Source organism: Lithobates pipiens, unplaced genomic scaffold (assembly GCF_037356315.1).
Source record: "Lithobates pipiens isolate NorthernLeopardFrog02 unplaced genomic scaffold, aLitPip1_a1.2 Scaffold_16, whole genome shotgun sequence".
In the NCBI taxonomy this organism is placed as follows: Eukaryota; Metazoa; Chordata; class Amphibia; order Anura; family Ranidae; genus Lithobates; species Lithobates pipiens.
The window spans coordinates 443492399-443512716 of NW_027507748.1; the positions used below are offsets into that span (position 1 = coordinate 443492399).

The 20318-nt window shown below is 41.5% G+C and overlaps 1 protein-coding gene across 1 annotated transcript in view; it reads right to left on the reverse strand.

Moving 5' to 3' along the window:
• The window catches only part of EIF5B (eukaryotic translation initiation factor 5B), a gene marked incomplete in the record, with an annotated part of 92846 nt that overhangs the window by 19969 nt on the left and 52559 nt on the right, over positions 1-20318 (reverse strand). The window contains 10 exon segments of the mRNA XM_077482719.1: positions 1311-1387; positions 12597-12728; positions 12837-12968; positions 13082-13243; positions 13328-13510; positions 13649-13780; positions 13896-14037; positions 15129-15196; positions 15630-15740; positions 18671-18778. Coding sequence (XP_077338845.1) covers positions 1311-1387; positions 12597-12728; positions 12837-12968; positions 13082-13243; positions 13328-13510; positions 13649-13780; positions 13896-14037; positions 15129-15196; positions 15630-15740; positions 18671-18778 — 1247 coding nt within the window.

The window sequence follows — 20318 nt, forward strand, 5'->3', positions numbered from 1 at the left end:
AGGTAGCAGGCAGAGGAAACACTGCACTGGTGTGGCAGTGATCAGGAATACTGTTGCTGGCTGCACTGGTCTGGTGACATGGGACTAGTGTGGCAGGAATCAGAGACACTACTGTTGACTTACACAGGTGTGGCACTGATAACAAACAATATTGCTGGCATGTACTGGGTTGGTGTCACCGGCAAAGTGAAATATACAAACGTATACTGCGCTGTCCAAAAGTGCAAGGATAGCAGCCAGCACAGCAGTGATTCAAAATGCGAAAGATATAAATGTTAAAGTAAAGCTCAGCGCTAAAATAGGAGTACAATTCTTTTGAATACAATGTACAAAAATGTACAACACTAAATAAATGTCCATAAGTGAAAATATGGGGACCAACGTAGTGATAAACCAAAAAGTAGTCCAATGGAATGAAAAAACAATCCAGGTGTATCAAAACAATAATATATCAGACTAGAAGTGTCACATAATTAGTAAAAAATTGATAGAAGATCCACCAAAGTCTCCAATCTCTTACCGGAATGATTGAACTCAAATAGGTGTACACCTAATGAGCCAATCAGGCTTTTGTGAGGTACCAGAGATGATTCAGGCTCATAGTGAAAGGCTCAATCTCCAGGCTGTGTTGAGATCAGTGGATATCAGCAGATAAGGTAATATATAGGACAGACAGCCCAACCATTAGATGTGGAAAGAAAAAGGAGGTCATATAGCATAATTCCGTATGGAATGAATGAAATTTAATCAGAAAATATGAAGGTTACACTCACATTTCCAATACAAAATTTTGCTATGTGCCCTCCTTTTTCTTTCCATATCTAATGGTTGGGCTGTCTGCCCTATAAATTGTAAAAAAATATTTTACTTTTACATGAAAATGCATTCACCAGATCTCAATTTACATTTACATAAAACTGTAAGAGTAGTTTCCCTTAATGAAGTGGAAAAATCTGGCCACAAACAGCAGTTGCCAGCTACAATGATCATTAAGGATGGTCTCGGGCATGCTCGCAACTCCACATGCCGTTCCCTCCAAGAAGCTTACACTGCAGAGCGCTAATCCCAGGCAGGGAGACATTCCCCGATCTGTGCAGCTGCAGACTGGGAAATGTCTCCCTGCCTGTGATTAGGGCTGTTCAGTGTCCTCTTCTTGGTGGGAACGGGCAGGAGGCGTTGCAAACAACCTCAAGACCATCCTTACTGATCAGTGAATTTCTCCATGTTCTGACTTGTTCCGTTAACAATTTGCACATGCTGGAAGCTTAACGTACAGATAAACATACGGCTGATGGAAATAAAGTACTCACTGAGGATCATGCTCCAACATCACAGAAGCTTTCATAATGTCCTTTTTATGAACGGGTCCGATATTAATTCCAGCATACTAAAGGAATAATAAAAATAAAAAAAAAATTAAGATGGCATATTGCATGTATGTGAAGAAGCAATACAAAAATTGGGAGAATATAAAAAACTTTTACTTGCACGTTTACTGTATCCACTTGGCTGTCACTTTAGCATAAAGTGGGGTTTTAATAATCATCATCGACCCACATTTTAAGCCTCACCCTTTTAGCCCAAAACAGCAGCAGAGAACCATTGGTGTGTGTATATATATATATATATATATATATATATATATATATATATATATATATATATATATATATAATAAAAAACACTTGCATTCCTACAGTATGTTATCCTGCCTATCCTGTATTTTAGGCAGGATTTCCACCATTCTAAAGACAATTTGCATGTGACAGCTGCACTTGCTTGGTTTGTAAAGGTGATGTTTCAAAGACTGTCATCCTGTTACTACTGTAACTGCTTATGGAGCCTCTGACCTGGAGCAAAAATGTTTGACAACAGTTCACACATTTCAGATTTCAGAGGTTGCATGCTTGCTCCAGGACAACCACTCATTAGGTTGTGAAATCAGCACCAGAATGAGAATGGAGTAGATAAAAGGCAGCTTCCATATTTCCATTAGACACTTTAAACTGAACCTAATCAGCAGGGCAAGATTCATACCTTTGTTTTCTACAGTGCAGTTATCACTGATAGGTTAGTGTGCCATGTATTTTTAAAATCGCAAACACTGTAGAGCAGGGTTTTTTAAACTGGTGGCCCTCCAGCTGTTGCAAAACTACAAGTCCCATCATGCCTCTGCCTGTCGGAGTCATGCTTATAACTGTCAGCCTTGCAATGTCTGATGGGACTTGTAGTTTTGCAACAGCTGGAGGGCCACCAGTTTGAGACCACTGCTATAGAGATTAAAAGTACTACATGCATAACCTACACTTTACATGGAAATTAGCACATACAAAAGAAAAAAAGCCCCCTACGTCTAGAAAAATTGCACACAAACAATGCATGCATGATCCACATGCATTAAAAAAAAAAAAAGACACAAATGTAATTAAAATAAAATGCTGTACTTTTTTCTTGAAGTCTATTGAAAGACAAAGGAGCTTAAAACATAATTACTTACACTGGTTCTAAAGACAGAAGTTTTTTTTTTTACCTTAATGCCATTTGCTCCTGCTGCTGCCAATCACAGCCAGTAAGAAGGGAGTGGGTGGTGGGGCCAAATCATGCTGTGTGTCTTATGCACTCAGCAGCACAGGACAGTCAGCAACAACTATACAGGCAAACACCACTGTGGAACAGGCTCAAAATTCTCTGACATCTATTATGTTTGCATCATCGGGAGGAGCACAGCAGACTGAATGAACTTCTTTTGCAAAGAAGACTTGCAGGTGTAAGGAGAAGTCCAGCATGAGGATTCGGACTGCAAGAGTCCTGAATAAAAAAAAACATCAGGGAGGGTTTCCTGAAATGGGGATACCAGAAAAAAAAATCACTAGGATGGACATAAGGTCCACTACTTAGAGCAGGTACTTCTGGGTTTTGTTGAATGGGCAGAAGCTCACCAGCAAATGAATCAGTCACAGTGGATTCCAGACAATCTTGTGGGTCCAGGAGAGGACCGATTAACAGTAAATGCCATGAAGGTACCAACAGTACTCAAAGACTGAAAACTCCTCATTAAGGATGGGTATAAGTTCAAAAGGGGTAACAGTCTTGAATGCAAGTTCCTGCACACAGAAGGTTCTTTACTTTCATGCATAGAATGTATGAAGGTAAAAACCTTCAGCCTTTAGAACCACTTTAAGAGGTCATCAAAGTCAGCATCCATCAGGCAAGATGGAATATCGGAACCTGAGACAACAAGTCCAACTAGTGAGTGTGTATAGAGACTTCCGCGCTCTATGGGAAAAAATAGGAGAGGGCAAGAATAACAAATGGGAGAAAAAAGCAGCAATCACTGAATGAGTTGTTTCTCACTGGTAAAAGTAAATAAATAGATGTGATGCGCTAATTACAAAACATTCAAATAGCCACGATAAAACTAAAATGGTGCAATTATAGAACTGTATAAAGTGCAACCGTGCATAAATACTGTACATATATAACAGTAAACTAAAGTGGAGTTATAGTAGACCATAAGGTGATTCCCTAGTGCAAAAATCCTAAAGTGACTCTATGTGCAAAAAAAACATGAGTTTAACGTATATGTCAAAATATAGGATGTGTGCACGTATTAAAACGTGTACAAAATTAAACCAAAAAATATATATATGAGCAAAGAAAAAAAAGATAAACAGATTTTGAATACAAGTGATGATTGTGATTGTATAGAATGTCCCATACACGGTCAAATCAAAACGTGCAATTCGATAGGCACACTAAATTAAACGTGCAATGTGCTGGGTAATAAATCCATCCGTGGTGGTCCGTGCAGGTAATGTAAATGCTATGCAATTACCTCACTGCTGTGAGTAACACAGCAAAATCAGCAATGAACACAAATCAAAACGTGCAATTCGGTAAACAGACTGAATTAAACGTGCAACGTGCTGAGTAATAAATCCATCCGTGGTGATCCGTGCAGGTAGTGTTAATGCTATGCAATTACCTCACTGCTGTGGGTAACACAGCAAAATTAGTAATGGACACCAAGATGATTGCAGGGATGGCTGTATGGACAAATTTCTTTGGGAGACTTCTTTTAGCTTCCTCATGGATGGTGGGTAGACTCAGGGGAATAGATCAGAGAAAACCGCCATAGTGTAGTTGTTTAAAATATAACAATTTATTTAAAGAGTTTAAAACTACTCACAAGTGAAGCAAAAAAGTAGGCACATTTGACAGACAGCAAGCAAAACCGGATACGAACGTCACTTCCGGGTTCCAAGTGACGTTCGTATCCGGTTTTGCTTGCTGTCTGTCAAATGTGCCTACTTTTTTGCTTCACTTGTGAGTAGTTTTAAACTCTTTAAATAAATTGTTATATTTTAAACAACTACACTATGGCGGTTTTCTCTGATCTATTCCCCTGAGTCTACCCACCATCCATGAGGAAGCTAAAAGAAGTCTCCCAAAGAAATTTGTCCATACAGCCATCCCTGCAATCATCTTGGTGTCCATTACTAATTTTGCTGTGTTACCCACAGCAGTGAGGTAATTGCATAGCATTAACACTACCTGCACGGATCACCACGGATGGATTTATTACTCAGCACGTTGCACGTTTAACCAGTTGCCGACCGCCGCACGCCGATGTACGTCGGTACAATGGCACGGGCAGGCATAAGGACATACATGTACGTCCCTTGCCTCCCGCGGGTCGGGGGCCCGATCGGGCCCCCGCCCGGTGCCTGCGGCGGTCGGTATTCGTTCGGGAGCGATCCCGGACGAGGGGACGGCCATTCATTCATGGCCACCCCCTCGCGATCGCTCCCGACGAATAGAAATCCCCGGTGACATCACTTCCTCTCCTGTAATGTAAACACAGGAGAGGAAGTGATGTATTCTCTCCTCCGTGTCGGTATTTTTCGTTCCGACACGGAGGAGAGCGGATCAGTAAGTTGCACCAACACTCACACACACAGTAGAACATGCCAGGCACACTCACACCCCCCCTTTACCCCCCGATCACCCCCCCAATTACCCCTGCCCCCCAGTCACAGTGACACCAATGTCATTTTTTTTTTTTTTTTTTTTTTTTTTTGCATTGGTGTCATTTGTGACTGTAATAACTGTTAGGGCAGTTAGGGTTAGCCCCCTTTAGTTCTAATGTACCCCCCTAACCCCCCCCAATAAAGGTTTAACCCCGTGATCACCCCCCGTCGCCAGTGTCACTAAGGCTGGGTTCACATTGCAGCGGTTTATGAGAACGAATGTGATTCGCACCGCACTGCAGTGCAAATCACATCCGATCTCTGTGCGATTCGAGTTCAGCCATTCGCCGCACCCGCCACACCCGCCGCACCCGCCGCAAATTCGCACGGGACCCTTTTTTTGGCCCGCAGCAGAATCGGATCGCATGGGTGTTCACACCATGCGATCCGAGTTTGCAGATCGCACTGCGATATGCGAACTGATCTGGGGGTGTCAGTAACATTTCACTGACACTCCCAGCAGTTCGCATAGGGCAGTGTGAACTGCCGCCGGGAGGCATGCGATGCGGGAACCCGCCGCGGATTCGCGGCGTTTCCGCATCGCTCCAGTGTGAACCCAGCCTAATAAGCGATCATTTTTCTGATCGCCGTATTAGTGTCACAGGTGACGCTAGTTAGGCAGGTAGGTATTTAGGTTCGCCGCAGCTTTTTATAGCGCCAGGGACCCCCATATACTACCGCATAAAGCCCCCTGATTGCCCCCTAGTTAACCCTTTCACCAGTGATCACCATATAACTGTTACAGGTGACGCTGGTTGGTTAGTTATTTTTTTATAGTTTCAGGGCACCCGCCATTTATTACCTAATAAAGGTTTAACCCCCTGATCACCCGGCGGGTGTCATTTGTGACTAATAACTGTTAGGGCAGTTAGGGTTAGCCCCCTTTAGTTCTAAGGTACCCCCCTAACCCCCCCAATAAAGGTTTAACCCCGTGATCACCCCCCGTCGCCAGTGTCACTAAGGCTGGGTTCACATTGCAGCGGTTTATGAGAACGGATGTGATTCGCACCGCACTGCAGTGCAAATCACATCCGATCTCTGTGCGATTCGAGTTCAGCCATTCGCCGCACCCGCCGCACCCGCCGCAAATTCGCACGGGACCCTTTTTTTGGCCCGCAGCAGAATCGGATCGCATGGGTGTTCACACCATGCGATCCGAGTTTGCAGATCGCACTGCGATATGCGAACTGATCTGGGGGTGTCAGTAACATTTCACTGACACTCCCAGCAGTTCGCATAGGGCAGTGTGAACTGCCGCCGGGAGGCATGCGATGCGGGAACCCGCCGCGCATTCGTGGCGTTCCCGCATCGCTCCAGTGTGAACCCAGCCTAATAAGCGATCGTTTTTCTGATCGCTGTATTAGTGTCACAGGTGACGCTAGTTAGGCAGGTAGGTATTTAGGTTCGCTGCAGCTTTTTATAGCGCCAGGGACCCCCATATACTACCGCATAAAGCCCCCTAATTGCCCCCTAGTTAACCCTTTCACCAGTGATCACCATATAACTGTTACAGGTGACGCTGGTTGGTTAGTTATTTTTTTATAGTTTCAGGGCACCCGCCATTTATTACCTAGTCTCACTAGTGTACCCCTAAATTTAGGGGTGTCTACTTTCCAAAATGGGGTCATTTGGGGGGGGTTTGTGCCATCTTGGCATTTTATGGCCTTCAAAACTGTAACGCCCTTAGAAAGCCTGAAGGCGGTGCTTGGTTTTCGGGGCCCCGTACGCGGCTAGGCTCCCAAAAAGTCCCACATATGTGGTATCCCCATACTCAGGAGAAGCAGCAGAATTTATTTTGGGGTGTCATTTCACATATGCCCATGGCATGCGTGAGCAATATATCATTTAGTGACAACTTTGTGAAAAAAAAAAAAAAAAAAAAAAAGTTTGTAATTTTCCCGCAACTTGTGGCAAAATATAAAATATTCCATGGACTCAACATGCCTCTCAGCAAATAGCTTGGGGTGTCTACTTTCTAAAATGGGGTCATTTGTGTGGGTTTTGTGCCATCTTGGCATTTTATGGCCTTCAAAACTGTAATAGGTAGTGAGGAGTGAAATCAAAAAATTACGCCCTTAGAAAGCCTGAAGGCGGTGCTTGGTTTTCGGGGCCCCGTACGCGGCTAGGCTCCCAAAAAGTCCCACATATGTGGTATCCCCGTACTCAGGAGAAGCAGCAGAATTTATTTTGGGGTGTCATTTCACATATGCCCATGGCATGCATGAGCAATATATCATTTAGTGACAACTTTGTTAAAAAAAAAATAAAAAAAAAAAAGTTTGTAATTTTCCCGCAACTTGTGGCAAAATATAAAATATTCCATGAACTCAACATGCCTCTCAGCAAATAGCTTGGGGTGTCTACTTTCTAAAATGGGGTCATTTGTGGGGGTTTTGTGCCATCTTGGCATTTTATGGCCTTCAAAACTGTAATAGGTAGTGAGAAGTGAACTCAAAAATTTACGCCCTTAGAAAGCCTGAAGGCGGTGCTTGGTTTTCGGGGCCCCGTACGCGGCTAGGCTCCCAAAAAGTCCCACATATGTGGTATCCCCATACTCAGGAGAAGCAGCAGAATTTATTTTGGGGTGTCATTTCACATACGCCCATAGCATGTGTGAGCAATATATCATTTAGTGACAACTTTGTGTAAAAAAAAAAAAAAATTTTTTTTTTTGTCATTATTCAATCGCTTGAGGCAAAAAAATAAAATATTCAATGGGCTCAACATGCCTCTTATCAATTTCCTTAGGGGGTCTACTTTCCAAAATGGGGTCATTTGGGGGGGTTTTGTACTGCCCTGCCATTTTAGCACCTCAAGAAATGAGATAGGCAGTCGTAAACTAAAAGCTGCGTAAATTCCAGAAAACGTACCTTAGTTTGTAGATGTGACAACTTTTGCGCAAACCAATAAATATACAATTATTGACTTTTTTTTTACCAAAGACATGTGGCTGAATACATTTTGGCCTAAATGTATGACTAAAATTGAGTTTATTGGATTTTTCTAATAACAAAAAGTAGAAAATATCATTTTTTTTCAAAATTTGCGGTCTTTTTACGTTTATATCGCAAAAAATAAAAATCGCAGAGGCAATCAAATACCATCAAAAGAAAGCTCTATTTGTGGGAAGAAAAGGACGCAAATTTTGTTTGGGTACAACATTGCATGACCGCGCAATTACCAGTTAAAGCAGCGCAGTGCCAAAGTGTAAAAAGACCTCTGGTCATTTACCAGCAAAATGGTCCGGTCTGAAAGTGGTTAATTCAGTGTGTTTACCGAATTGCACGTTTTGAATTGTGTTCATTGCTGATTTTGCTGTGTTACTCACAGCAGTGAGGTAATTGCATAGCATTTACATTACCTGCACGGACCACCACGGATGGATTTATTACCCAGCACATTGCACGTTTAATTTAGTGTGCCTATCGAATTGCACGTTTTGATTTGACCGTGTATGGGACATTCTATACAATCACAATCATCACTTGTATTTAAAATCTGTTTATCTTTTTTTTCTTTGCTCATATATATTTTTTTTGGTTTAATTTGTACACGTTTTAATACGTGCACACATCCTATATTTTGACATATACGTTAAACTCATGTTTTTTTTGCACATAGAGTCACTTTAGGATTTTTGCACTAGGGAATCACCTTATGGTCTACTATAACTCCACTTTAGTTTACTGTTATATATGTACAGTATTTATGCACGGTTGCACTTTATACAGTTCTATAATTGCACCATTTTAGTTTTATCGTGGCTATTTGAATGTTTTGTAATTAGCGCATCACATCTATTTATTAACAAGTCCAACTAGGTTTGCATGCCATGTTCTTCTTTGCCAGACCAGAGCGATCAGAATTACTGGAAGGCTCTCTAAATTTATTTTGTGTAAAGCCGCGTACACACGGGCGGACTGTATGGCCTACTTAGTCCGTCATACAATCCGACGGACAGTCCGTCATACTTTCGAATGAACGGACTTGACCACACACGGATGCACAAACAGTCCGTCGAAAGCTTGCGCGATGACGTGTACAGCACGTACGACGGGACTAGAAATAGGAAGTCCAATATACAGCAAAGCACCCTTCCGCCGTGTAAATCCTTTCTGAGCATGCGCCATTCTTAGTCCGTCGAACTAGCCTACTGACGAGCGGATTGTCCGCTGAAACCAAACCAAAGTATGACAGACAGAATTTCGAAAAATCCGAAATACTTAGTACGCCAGACTGCACGCTGAAAAAGTCCGCTGAAGCCTACACACGAGCGGACTGTCCGCTGAAATGTGTTTCGACGGACTAAGTAGGCCATACAGTCCGCCCGTCTACGCGGCATAAGGCATGGATTAGAGAAAATGGATTCCAGATAGTCACCAGTGCATCCATCGCAAACATCCCCTGCCACAGAAAATCTCTGCGAACCTCTTTGGGAGAAGAGCTAATTCCCCCCAATTCAGCTGTTGACAGTAGAAAAAACATCTGCTACAGCGGAGAAGGCCAGAACATAAATTTATGTCCAAGACAAGATCAATTCCACTTCCTTCTAAGCAGAGTGATTTCTTGTCCCTCCTTGACTGTCGATACATGCTACCGCACCCTTAAAAAGGCAGACCAACCAGTGTGAGAGAGCCAGCCGAACTGGCCGAAAGTTCCAATATGTTGATCAACAACTTCTGCTCCCCTGAGAACTATGTTCCCTGAACCAAGAGGTTCTTCAGAACACTACCCAAGCCTGACTGCCTGGTATCTGTCAGCAAGACATTTCACTTCATTGGAAGGCAGGATTACCCTGCCTGAAGCATCAGCATGTATTTCTACTATTCCAGAAATGCTCTGATCTTCGATGTCCGATGTATTGGATGATCCAGGGACTCCTGACTCTTGTCCCATACTGCCAGGATATTAAAACGGCAGAGCTCTGCCGTGAAACTGTGCACAGGGGGACTGCCTCGAAGGCAAATACCATCTTCCCCAGCACTCTCATGCATGTCCATATTGAGGGATCATCCAACGTCCTTAGAGACTCCACCTGTGCTCGAAGAGACCAGCACTTTCCCTGCAGCAGCAGTTACCTTGTCAGAGACATATTCAGGGTTAAACCTTAACTATTCCAGGAGTTGGGTTGGAACCAAGGCTGACATCTGAAGGTTTCGCACCCAGCTGAACCTCTCTAGGGCTTGTGCCATCAGCTGGACATTTTGCATCAGTCTTCCGTTTGATCGCGCTCATAGGAAAAAGACATCCAGTTATCCAATCGTGGGAATCCCTTGGGTTTTAAACAACTGCAGAACTGCAGCTAACACCTCGATAACAGCCTGTAGGCAGACAAAAGGATAATGCCCAAAAAATTGGTATTGCCGATCGTCCACTACAAGTGCAGAAACTGATGGCCGGACGGCATGTGCAGGTAGGCATCCTTGGTTTCAATTGTTGCCAGGAAATCCACGATGAACCAAATTTTAAAGGCCACCAAAAAAACTTTGTGGAACTGAAGAGCAGATAAAGTGAGATGGGGAAAAGCAGCTAAATTCCAACTTCTATCTTCTTGATATCATGCTGCAGGACCCAGATCTCCTGAATCCAAATGGCCACAAATGCCATTAAGTCGGCATTCCTGCGCTGAGAGGATTTGGCTCCAGTGACTGGAGGGCTTGGAGGTTTCAATTCTTATGAAACTGGAATGTGGGCCTCTATTTGGAGCCTGGGGACTGGTTGCACATGAAAGTCCTCTTGGAAGAATATTCCCCACTTCTTATAGAGATGTTCTGTCAACCAACACTTAAGCCACAGGATTCTTCTTCTCATGTGGACATAGTGCCCACTTATGAAATGCTGAGAGGATTTGGCTCCAGTGACTGGGGGGCTTCAACTCTTATGAATCTGGACTGTGGGCCTCTAGGCAGACAGGATCCTTCTCATGTGGACAGACATAGTGCCCACTTATGAAAGCTGCCTTATGAAATCCTCCAAGGCATCTGAGACACTAAGGGTTCTCGGAAAATCATCCAGTAGCTGCAATAGGGCAGGATCTTCTTCATCAGATTCTCTGGATTAGAACATCTGCTTTACCCAGACCTCGGAGGCTTGGCGTGCTCCTACAGCAGCCACTGCAAGCAGCAGAGCCGCTCCCACTGGAGAGAATGACACCCTGAAGAGGGCTTACATGCTTTAATCTGTGGCATCGGTAATGACTGGGACATTATTGTTAACAGGCAGCAAACACGATATTTTTACAAAGTTCTCCCTCTATAGGGTACTGACGAGCAAACTATTTTGGTGGCAAAAACACCTTTTCCAAGTTAGTCCAATCAGCATAAATACATTTCCTGCAAGTGAGGGTGGACTAGAAAGGATTTGACATTTTCTTGGCAGTCGCCAGGACACAACAGCAGGCAATTTTGTGGAAGATTCAGGAAGTAGCACCTTAAAGTGGAACTTCAGTCATTTTTTTCATTGAGTTTCAATGATCATGAGAACGATGAGGAATCAGCCCAGAACTACGCAGGAGAATCTGGTCAATGATTTCAAGGCAGCTGTGACCATTGTCACCAAGAAAACAGTTGGTAACACACTACGCTGTAAAGGACTGAAATCCTGCAGCACCCGCAAGGTTCCTCTTTAAGAAAGCATATGAACAGGCCCATCTGAAGTTTGCTAATGAACATCTGAATGATTCAGAGGAGAACTGGGTGAAAGCGTTGTGGTCAGATCAAACCAAAATTCATCTCTTTGACATCAACTCAACTCGCTGTGTTTGGAGGAGGAGGAATGGCGCTCATGACTCCAAGAACACCATCACCACCGTCAAATGTGGAGGTGAAAATATTAATCTTTGAGGGCGTTTTTCTTCTAAGGGGACAGAACAACTTCAAGGCCATGTACCGTCAAATACTGGGTGAGAAACCCCTTACCTCAGCCAGGGCATTGAAAATGGGTCATGGATGGTTATTTTAGCATGGCAATGATCCAAAGCACATGACCAAGGCAACAAAGGAGTGGCTCGAGAAGATGCACATTAAGTTCCTGGAGTGGCCAAGCCAGTCTCCAGACCTTAATTCCATGGAAAATATGAGGAAGGAGCTGAAGGTTCGAGTTACCAAATGGCATCCTCAAAAAAACGTAATGACTTGGAGAAGATCTGCAGAGTGGGACAAAATCCCTCCTGGTGACCAACTACAAGAAACGTCTGACCTCTGATTGCCAACAAGGATTTTGCCTCCAAGTCATGTTTTGTGAATGGGTCAAATACTTATTTCACTCATAAATATGCAAATCGATTTATAACTTTTTTTTAAATGCATTTTTCTGGATTGTTTTTTTTATTCTGTCTCTCACTGTTAAAATAAACCTACCATTAAAGTTATAGACTGATCATTTCTTTGTCAGTGGGCAAACGCACAAAATCAGCAGGGGATCAAATACTTTCTTCCCCTCACTGTAGATGGGCCAATAAGCTTACTATACAGTAGACAAGTACATAAACTAACAATAATGAAACTAAACTCTGATTGGACATAAAATAGCACAGTCATGGAAGTAATAAAAAGATGAAACACTTACTGGCACTTCTGAGGTCTTCAGGAATTCAAGCAGGGCCTCCAAAGAGCCCAGTGTAGATGCTTGCACATAAACACCTTTTTCTTCCAACTTGATGGCATTTAATGTCTGTTTCAACTCATGGATGAGCTCATCCTAAATATAATCATAAACATAAATTGAATCAATATGAGATTGCCAGGCAACCTACATCGGTCTAGTGTAAATAAAAAAAAAAATTTAAAAATTACATTTACAACTTACTCGCAGCACCGGGATTTCATCTTCCTTGTGAGCAACCAACAGCGGTAAACCAGCCAATGTTTTCTCCAAGTCCTTACCAAGAATCTTCACTCCCTGAGCTGCCGGCACTTCTTTATGTTTCTCATATTGATTCTAAATATGGGAAGGGAACGTTTTTAGCCATCTGTTTATTTTACAATACTTACAAATGTAAAATTGCCTTATCCACTTAGAACTGACCAAAGCAAACATCTCAGACACTTTACCTTTACTCTCAACTCCTTCATTGGAGGAGGCAGAAGAAGACCACGGATTTGTGTTACAATTGGCCCCTCCACACCTGGAACAATAATCGTGTCACCTTCTTTTAGCCGACCATTGATAAGGATGACATCAATGGTTGTGCCCATGCCTGGCAGCGCTTTAACCTGGAGAAAAAGTGAAATAAATCACTCAGTGGGAAAAAAAAAAGCAACGTGAAGGACAATGGTATAATTGCATGTGTCCCTTACCTCCATTACTTGGGCTCTCAGCTCTTCTGAATGAGCCAATCTTTTACCAAGCATGTTCTGTGTGAGCTCCACCAGAAGGTGGATCAGATTCCCCATACCATCCCCAGTATGAGCAGAGGTAGGAACCAGAGACACAAACGTGCGGGGGTCTTTATTCTCAAAAAATAAAGCTGCGTTCAAGCCCTTCATTAAAACAAAATGACAAGATATGAGGCTATATTTATAACCTAGATACATGGCACCACCCATGCATGCAAACATATTACCAAGAAACACAGCTAGATCATTTTCATAAACTCTTTATAGCAGAGAAGTTGTTACCTGTTGTGCAAACTCAACAATGATGGCCTTGGTACGCTCTTCAAACTCATCTTTTGTATTTTTCTTTTGTTTCTTTAATGTGGCAGCAACATCTGTCTCTGGGCTCTTCTTCCAGTCATATAATCTGTCAACCTGATGGCATTTAATGCACAAGTGCAGAGTAATTATAATTTTGTTTTAGATCACTTGGTATATGGACACACTTTATATCAAACAGAAGTAAAAAAAAAAAAAGAATGGTCCTTACTTTGTTTAAAGCCACGATGAAAGGACACTTCTTATTCTTCAGTAAATTTAAAGATTCAATGGTCTGTGGCTCCAACCCATGCATAATATCCACCACAAGAATGGCAATGTCACACAGTGAGCTTCCACGGTTCCTCAGGTTACTAGGGAATAATTATTAGAAAACTATACTCAGGAAAGGAATGGTCATGCAATTCTCTCAGCAAGATCAGCAAACATTCACAAAACCATGTTAAACATTTCACCATGAAGCTAGAACTCTCACTTTATGAACGTTTGGCTTCCCCAAGTTGCTCATACTTACTTTTCCATCGCATTCGGTTCAGTGGTCCGGAGCAATGAGAAATACGCTGGGCACTGCCAGGTGTGTGGACATGTGACTTGCTCACCTGCCTCCTACAATGTAGTGCTAGGTACCTAAGCAGCCAATCTCCAACACTGTCAAGTAGTGGTGGGAAGAGAGTGCTTAAAGTACATGTAAACTCTCACCTTGGAAAACAACCCATTCAGTTTAAAATAGAAATGAATTGCAACACATTTGTGTATAGATATAAAAACATTATAAATACCTTTTTCCTCCTTTTTATAACTGATCACATAATCTCTGTTCATAAAGAACGATGGAAAGAGATGGAGGAGAAAAAGCAGCACATGGGTCTTCCCAAAAAATGCCTGTGGGGGGGGGGGTCTCAGCACAAGTATGATCATTGAGAGTAGAGCAGCAGGCTGATATCCCAACACAGCCAGAATACTGAACACCCTGTGCTCTCATGCCCAATGTGGTCAGTTTTTGACAGGAAATCAGAGGAACTGGCAGAACACAAGGTATTTCAAGTACATATCAGGAATATGAAATGTTGGGTTTACATATTCTTTAACCCTGTATAATCTTCATTCTGGGTGACTTGGAGCTTACACAGGGCTTTCCTCTCTTTATTCCCGTGAGCAAATAAGAGTGGTGGAATAGGAAAGGGAAGGTAAGCATAAGCAGCTAGCTGCTGGGGTGGAGTGTATGGCACATGAAAGAAACCAGTTTCTTTTGTTTGCTACAATCCCAATTACAAATCCAAGGGGGCAGCAGTTAAGTAAAACTGTTTGGGCAAAGCAAAGGATTGCTTTAAACCCATCCCAAATTGATAGCTTCCAAATAGATGAACAGCATCTAGGCCAATATTACAAGAACATACTGAACTACATGGTAAAGTTTTCTTTTTAAATGGCTACTAAAAAATACCTGAAAGACTCGTGACCGGGAGTGTCAATGATCAGCATTCCTGGAATCTTTATGTTCTCCCTGTCAAACTGAATTAAATATCAACAACTATGAGCACATTGGTAATAGAAAAAAACATCTGATAAAACACATCCATATTATAAGTACCCTCTCCTCCACTGCCAACAATCTCCAGTCTCAAAAATGTTCCTAGCCGCTTCGATATTAAATCGCCCAAAAAACCTTTTTAAAATGTGCACAGATTCAATAAATGGCAGAGTCCTGAAATGTGTCCCAATATGTTTCCCGAAAAGGCATAGCTCCACACTTTAGCAGCATGGACTACTGACCAGGAAATGTGCAGGTAGAACACTATAATTATGTTTTTATGTATTGAAAGTCCAGGAAGAAGATAAGTGTTAAACTTTAAGACTTTAAATGTTTTCCTCAAATCTAGTCAGCTTCAGAGAATAAGAATGCAACCACTAAACAATTCATACCTTGTACCGAAGTGATACTTACATTTTTAACCATTTTAGTCTGTTCCTTTATAGCATCCAGAGGGACATTTGTTGCTCCAATTTGCTGAGTGATCCCACCAGCTTCACTGTCTTGTACATGAGTATGACGCAGCTTTTCGAAAAAAAAAGAAAAAAAAAATCAACCAAAAATTCTGAGGACAACACAAATCAAAACAAAAAGTGGAAGACAATAAAGTGGGTGTCACTTTTTTAAATCTGCTAAAGGAACTATCCCTCTGTAGGTTATTACCGTGTTTTCTTGAATATAAGCCAGGGTCTTATATTCATTTTGGCAACAAAAGACCCAGTAGGGCTTATTATCGGGGTGGGGCTTGTCATGTGCTGTCTTCTCTCCCCCTCTCCCTCCCTGCCTGTCTGTGAGGAATCCCCAGTGGTCAGTGGAACGGAGTTGAAGTGCTTGTAAAAATCATAAAATGCACTGTATAACAGCATTATATCATGTAAATTTTGCATGTTCCTGTAATCTATTTGTGATAAATACTGTCTTACAATGTTTCCGTGACCCGCCTGATTGGTCTTCCCCGCTCCGAACACTGCAGAGGGAGAGGGGCCCCAAGATCCTCCTCTGACAGCTAGCAGAAGAGGAGAGCAGCAGGGGATCAGCCGAGCACCGCTTGGCGCTTCCATTGCCCGCCTGATTGGTCTTCCCCACTCCAAACACTGCAGAGGGAGGCCCCCCCCCCCCCCCCCCCCCGAGATCCCCCGTTGACAGCTGGCAGAAGAGGAGAGCATCGCTTTCATTGCCTGCCTTATCTGTCTTCCCCACTCTGAGCACCGCAGAGGGCCCCCCCCCCCCCCCCCAGATCCTCCGCTGGCAGAAGAGAAGGAGAGCAGTGGGGGATTAGCCGACGCTGCTCTGTGCTTCCATTGCCCACCTGATCGGTCCTCCCTGCTTCGAGCACTGCACTAAAAGGGCACTGCAGGGAAGTATGAGCCAAAGTCATGAAACAAGGGACCAGCATCCAACACACCCAAAAGTATACTGCTAAAGAGGTTTTAGTAAGCAGTAAGAATTAGTATGACCACGCCAAGATGATACCAGTATGCTTAACCTGTCCTGCTGCTATCTAATTGAGGAACCTCAACCAAAGTGAAAATATATTTAAAAAAAAAAAGACAGCGCTGTGTACAGGTGTGAAATAAACAAACAATATAAAAAAATTATTATATTTATGACGTGTGCTCAATATTATCCTCAAAAAACTCTGTCCAATATCAACAATCTTGCAGTGCTAATAATGCACAAGAAACTTTGTATCACAAAAAGTCCATCAATGTGTCAAACTTGTGTATGTATATATATATATATATATATATATATATATATATATATATATATATATATATATATATATATATATGTATATATTGATGATCCAATCCTTCTGATCAAATCCCATATACATCCAATTCCATGTGTGGTCTAAAACCGACTTCTAAGTGCAATTTGACAGTTGTATTTTTTCTCCTTACTATCACTGCACCAAGTGAATAATCCACCACCACTTATTATCGAGATCACTCTCCGACACTAATGGCTGGTAATAATGAACCAGCAAATAGGTATTATACCTTTACAGGACGCAATCTTCTGCAGGTCTACAGTGGATCTTCTCTGTACTCTTCCACGTAGTTTGTTTTTGCGATACAAAGTTTCTTGTACATTATTAGCACTGCAAGATTGTTGATATTGGACAAAGTTTGTTGAGGACACATCATTGTTGTTATTGGACTGGCTGCTTCTACAGGAGTTGTGTTTTGCCTGTAGAAGCAGCTCAATGTTATCCTATGTGTCCATGCCCTTTAGGACGATTGGAGGCACGAAAAAAAAAAACCTTTGATTGGAGCTTTCTGGCAGAAAAACCTACTAAACGCGTCTAAACTCGTCTGTACAAAAACGTCCCATATGGTGTTTTTTCTGCCAAGGGAACAGGAGGTTTTTTTTTTTAGGCCCAGTGTGCATGGAGCCTAAAGCTAAATTATAAATGTTATAAATTGCAGTCCATAGATTGTGGCTGCATTGCATTTTTTTAATGTGACATACATTAGCGTTTTAGTGCTAAAAAAGGCCTCCAATGCCTGAAAACCACCTCACCATTCATTTCAGTGTGACTTTTCAGACTGGGGCAGTGCGCTTGTGGGACATTCTAAAATGTCCTGAAAGCAGCATCTTTGGTGTGGTTTGGGAAAGTTGTATACACCACTCCCAAAATGTCCTGCCCATTGAAATGAATGGGCAGTGCTGCCGAAGCGCCTCAACACGGGCACTTTTAACCCTTTCTTCGGCCACTAGCAGGGGTAAAAGTGTGGCACTAAAACAATGGTAAATTCCCTCTAAAACTAGCGGCGCTTTACCACCGACATGCATTGTCACCCTAGGACAAGAAGTGTCTTACTGGCAGCATCAAAGTTGAAAATAAAAAATGAATGCACCAACTACACTTAAGGACTGGTAAGCTGCAATGTGTTACATTTTTGTTTTTGGATTTAACTGTACATTAAATTAGAACTAAATGAAAAAAACTTTTTTTCATTTTGGATAGAGTAAGGTGGGGTTATAAAACACATTTTTTGGCATCCATGTACCATTGGAGAGATTTTCCTTCACTTCCTGGAAGTGAGCTTGGACCAGGTTGGGTGCTTCAGTTTAATCCGATTATAAAAATGTGAGAAATGTGGTTGCCCACCAATGAACGTGGCACAAGTCCAACAGAATTTCCTGTATACTGGTTGTATTTAAGGAAAGAAGTGTAAATAGGAGTGCGATATGTGGGCTCTAAAAACAATAACTTGCACTGTACTGTTTGAATTGTACTGGACATTAATTGTTATTTGTTTTCTGGAATGGTGGTACCGTTTCTATTAAAAATAAAGCATTTATAAAATATATATATATATATATATATATATATATATATATATATATTATATTATATATATATATATATATAAAATAAAAAAAGTCACTTTCATAATGGTTGTAATTCAACTCTTAAAACAGAAATGCAGAGACGTGTATACCTTATCTAGAATTTTGGTCTTTCCAGTATCTACGTGGCCAAGAACACAAATAACTGGTGCGCGCAGGACTTGGAAATTTATAGTTTTCTGGTTTTCGATACGTCGTTTCTAAAAGAAAAAATATGATGCGTCAAAATTATGAGTTACATTTGGTTAACTGCTATTTCTAGGACCACTCGACTGGCCAAATACATGCAAGGTTCGTATAATTAACACCTATGCCTAGATGCACTGTAGCACTTCAGTAATGGTACCTGAAACTTATAATAAAATCATTAACACAAAACAATTTATGTAGATTATATAAAAATCTGATATATGCACACAGATTACGTGGTTTAGGTTGATTTAGTTATATTATATATATGCACATGAGCAGCCAAAACTGCTTGCTAAATATACAGACTATGCATTTAGCTTAGCGATTGTGATTTATATCTCCATCAAGACTCCCCAAGAACTCTTGGTGGCTTATGTTATGTGAAAATAGAACGCAATATCTTATATACTAAGTTAAAAACACCCTATTTTTTTTTTTTTATTATTATTACCCTGGAACAGGGCCATGGTAATTTATATTTTAATCACTGTACATGCAAACTATTACCTACACAAACACACACATACATTATAGAGCAACTGCAGAATAATTACAATGCAAGGACAAGGACAATTACAAGGACTTTAGAAACAGGTCCTTGGCCAAAAATCTGACATATAGGGATTTGCTAAAACTGGAGATTGAAAAATCTGGTGCAGCTCTACATAGAAACCAATCAGCTGCCAGTTTTTTTTTTTTGTCAAAGCTTATTTGAACAAGCTGAAGTAAGAAGCCAATTGGCTACCATGCACAGCTGCACCCGATTTTTCACTCTCCCGTTTTAGTAAATCAACCCCAGTCACTAGTCTGTACAATGCCAAACTTGACAGCCTTAAAGTGACACTAAACTCGGGTTAAAAAAAAAAAAATACATATTATATATATATATATATATTTAAAGTATGTATTCTTAACTCAAAAAAGTATCTTCCATTGCGCTCAGCCTCTACATCTATAAATTGTTTTTTTCTTTTTTGATGTCGTGATCTGACTTTCTGTCAGAGGGTGGCTATGTTTGTTCCCCATGGTCCAACCTCTTTTGCTCGTTCCCGAAATGGTCTGGGGGCTATAAATTAGTAGGGCATGTAGCATCTCTAGAACCGTACACAAAATAGCAGTGGGAAAAGGAGAGGTTTGGAAGTTCACAGAGGATGTTACATGGAGGCAGAATAACAGAACATGAAACAATTTCATGAAAAATAGATTGCATGGACAATAAGTACTTCACGTGTATAGATTATCTTTGAAGAATAAGGATATTATTTAATTATTTAGGGTCACTTTAAAATGTGAACCTGTGAGAACATAAATTTACTATACTGTGCCTTGAAAAAGTATTCATACCCCTTGAAATTTTCCACATTACAACAAAAAAACGTACATTTAGTTTATTGGGATTTTATGTGATAGCCCAACACAAAAGTGGCAGAAAAATTATAAATGGTTTTCATTATTTACAAATAAATATCTGAAAAGTGTGGCGTGCATTTGTATTCAGCCCCCCCCCCCCTTTACTCCGATACCCCAAACTAAAATCTAGTGGAACCA